The sequence below is a fragment of the Myotis davidii genome, unplaced genomic scaffold (genome assembly GCF_000327345.1).
Source record: "Myotis davidii unplaced genomic scaffold, ASM32734v1 scaffold663, whole genome shotgun sequence".
Lineage (NCBI taxonomy): Eukaryota > Metazoa > Chordata > Mammalia > Chiroptera > Vespertilionidae > Myotis > Myotis davidii.
The window spans coordinates 1,719,534-1,722,006 of NW_006295816.1; the positions used below are offsets into that span (position 1 = coordinate 1,719,534).

The 2,473-nt window shown below is 64.8% G+C and overlaps 2 protein-coding genes across 2 annotated transcripts in view; one reads left to right on the plus strand and one right to left on the minus strand.

Moving 5' to 3' along the window:
• MST1 (macrophage stimulating 1) overlaps positions 1 to 1,905 on the minus strand; it is a 4,647-nt gene extending 2,742 nt beyond the window's left edge. Inside the window, exons 1-6 of the mRNA XM_006770597.2 lie at positions 1,799 to 1,905; positions 735 to 882; positions 549 to 661; positions 357 to 471; positions 132 to 268; positions 6 to 53 (exon numbers count right to left, since the gene is read on the minus strand). Of these exons, the coding sequence (XP_006770660.1) occupies positions 6 to 53; positions 132 to 268; positions 357 to 471; positions 549 to 661; positions 735 to 882; positions 1,799 to 1,850 (613 nt within the window). The 5' untranslated portion in view covers positions 1,851 to 1,905. The remainder of the gene's footprint in view (positions 1 to 5; positions 54 to 131; positions 269 to 356; positions 472 to 548; positions 662 to 734; positions 883 to 1,798) is intronic.
• Positions 1,906 to 2,030: 125 nt separating this feature from the next.
• The window catches only part of RNF123 (ring finger protein 123), a 42,800-nt gene continuing 42,357 nt past the window's right edge, over positions 2,031 to 2,473 (plus strand). The window contains exon 1 of the mRNA XM_015568281.1: positions 2,031 to 2,357. The gene's annotated coding sequence lies outside the window, so the exon portion shown is untranslated. The remainder of the gene's footprint in view (positions 2,358 to 2,473) is intronic.

Genomic DNA, 2,473 nt, shown 5'->3' on the forward strand with positions numbered 1-2,473 from the left:
GGTGCGGTCCACTGCGCCGCGGTAATTCTCACCGTTGCACGAAACGCAAGTGGCTGGAGACATAAGGCAGTGGGTTTATGAACGGGTGTGGGGCTGGTCCTCCCGCCCAGGCTCCACCCGGAGACGCCTACCCTCGCGGCAGGACTTGATGCCGCAGCTCTGAAAGCGCACAGCGGGGTCTGTCGTGTAGCACCAGGGGCCTCTGGGGTCGCCGTCGGGGTTGCGGCAGAAATTCTCCTCCAAGCCATTCTTGGGTGTGGGCATGTACCTGGGCGCGGAGAGCTGCAATACAGTGCGTGCGGGGGGCGGGGGACCGGTGCCCACCCGCAGGGACAGAGCGGAGGGGTCTGGCTCACTTGTGGTCATTGGGGTGCCTGTGGCTCCAGCGCTGGCAGGTTAGGCCACTCCTGGTGGTGGCCTTGGTGCCCCGGTACTTGATCCCATTGTCCATGATACAGTCCCGCACATAGTCTGGGAGTGACAGACCCACGTCAACAAGGCCTGAGGCCCAGCACCCCTGTCCCAGGCCACCCTTCTCAGCCACGCACCTTTCTTCTGGTAAAGGTCACAGCGCCCTGAACGCTGCAGCCGCGTGTTGGGCGAGTCCTGGGTCCACGGCAACAGCTGGCAGCCGTGGCTGCTCATGTTGTAGTGGAAGGCCCTGGAAGGAGGCACAGGGTCACGGGGGCCCCCTTCTGCTGCCTCAGTCTTCTCTAGGCCGCGTTGCCACCCACCTGCAGTCCAGCAGGCGCTCACAGCGCCCTGCACACTCCTCGGCACCCGCCACGTCCTCTTGCCACGGCCCGGGCCCCGCCGCGTGCAGCAGGTACTGCAGCTCTGTGCCCCGGAGCGCCTGGAAGTCGTTTAAAGGTGAGCGCTGCCCTGCAGGGTGGGGTGCATGTCAGTCATGCATATCAACACACTTAGGCTGTGTTCATTCAGGGAATCAGGGCTACAAAGTTCACCCTGGCCAACACGCTCAGTGGTTAGAGCGTCCGCCTGCGCACGAAAGGGTTGCGGGTTCAATTCCCGGTCAAGGGCACATACATGAGTTTTGGGTTCGGTCCCCACCCCCTGGTCAGGGCTCCTGCAGGAAGCAACCAGTGATGTGTCTCTCTCACACCGATGCTTCTCTCTCTCCCGCTCCTCCTCCCTTCCACGCTCTCTGAAAAGCAATGGAAAAAATATCCTCTGATGAGGGTTAACAACAACAAAAGCTCCAGGTTGCAGGCTCCAGGCCGGACTCTGTGGACACATTCAAGGGTCAGACTCCTGTTCAGGGCGGGAGAAGCAGGCCCCAGACATGGGAGTTATCACTGTTGTGTGGGCAAGGCACCAGGCCCAGACCTGAGCCATGCATTCCAGGAGAGCCGTGGGGAGGGCGTTTGCCCGACGGAACTTGTTTCACCTCATCTCTCAGCTGAGGGTGCCAGGCCCAGAGCCGTCACACTGGCCAGGCAGAGGCGCAACCACACTAGCTGGGCATTCGGACTCCAAGGCTGGTCTCGCACCAGCGCGAGGGCATGTGCTAGGGTAGGCCAGGCTGGGGAGGGATGACTGCCCGCATGCGGGCATCTGCACAGTCCCAGCACCGCCTCGATGCCCAGCAGACGTCTGCCGGCTAGACTAGGCAGTCTGTACCCGTATTCCCGGGGCTACCCCGCTCTTGCCAGAAGCCACAGTCGCCTGGTGCTCCGTGCCCACGGAAAGTGAGCTTCTAGCTGGAATAGCAGGACGGGCCTGAAGCTGACCTCGTCCCGAAGGCAGATGGGGATGGAGTGGGGGTGGGCACACTCACCAGGAGCCCATGGGCACTGCAGCAGAAGGAGCAGGAGTGGCAGCCACCCCATCCTCCCAGCTGGAGGCTGCACTGTGACCCAGCGCAGCCCCGTCCGGGAAATTGTGAAACCTGTCCTTCCAGGATTGGGCGCCTCTGGCTCCACACCCCTAGTCCAGGCCTGCCGGAGCCTGACCTGAGACCCAGTCACCGGGGGAGGGGTGGGGCCAGGCCCCCTGGGCGAGGGGCAAGCCCTCACTCTGCACAGCTGGCCCCTAGGAGGCTATGCAGTGGGCAGGTGTTGGGGACTCTTGAGGTGCCTGGGGTGGGGGCGCCCAGGCTGCTCTGAAGGGAAGCGGGCGCCAGAGACCTGGGCTGCAGCCCCCAGGCAGTGGTCTGGCACCTTCCTGAGCCCGTGTCCCCTGGAAAGTGGGGAATGTTCCCTGCCCAGCCCCAAAGCCGCCGCCCCTTGGGCTGGCTTATCGGCCGCAGCTGTAGCAGATGGGCCCACACCCGGGCCCATCCCAGGCAGAGGGAGCGAGGCCACTCGTCCGTCCGCAGAAGGGAGGTGGGGTAACAGGTAGCGGGGAGCTGGCGGGAGCCCGGGGGGCGCGGGGGGCGCCGTGGGGGCATCAGGGCAGGACCCTCGTGCGGGGAGGCGCTGGGAGGGCGGCCTGGGCGGCGGGCGCTGTGTCG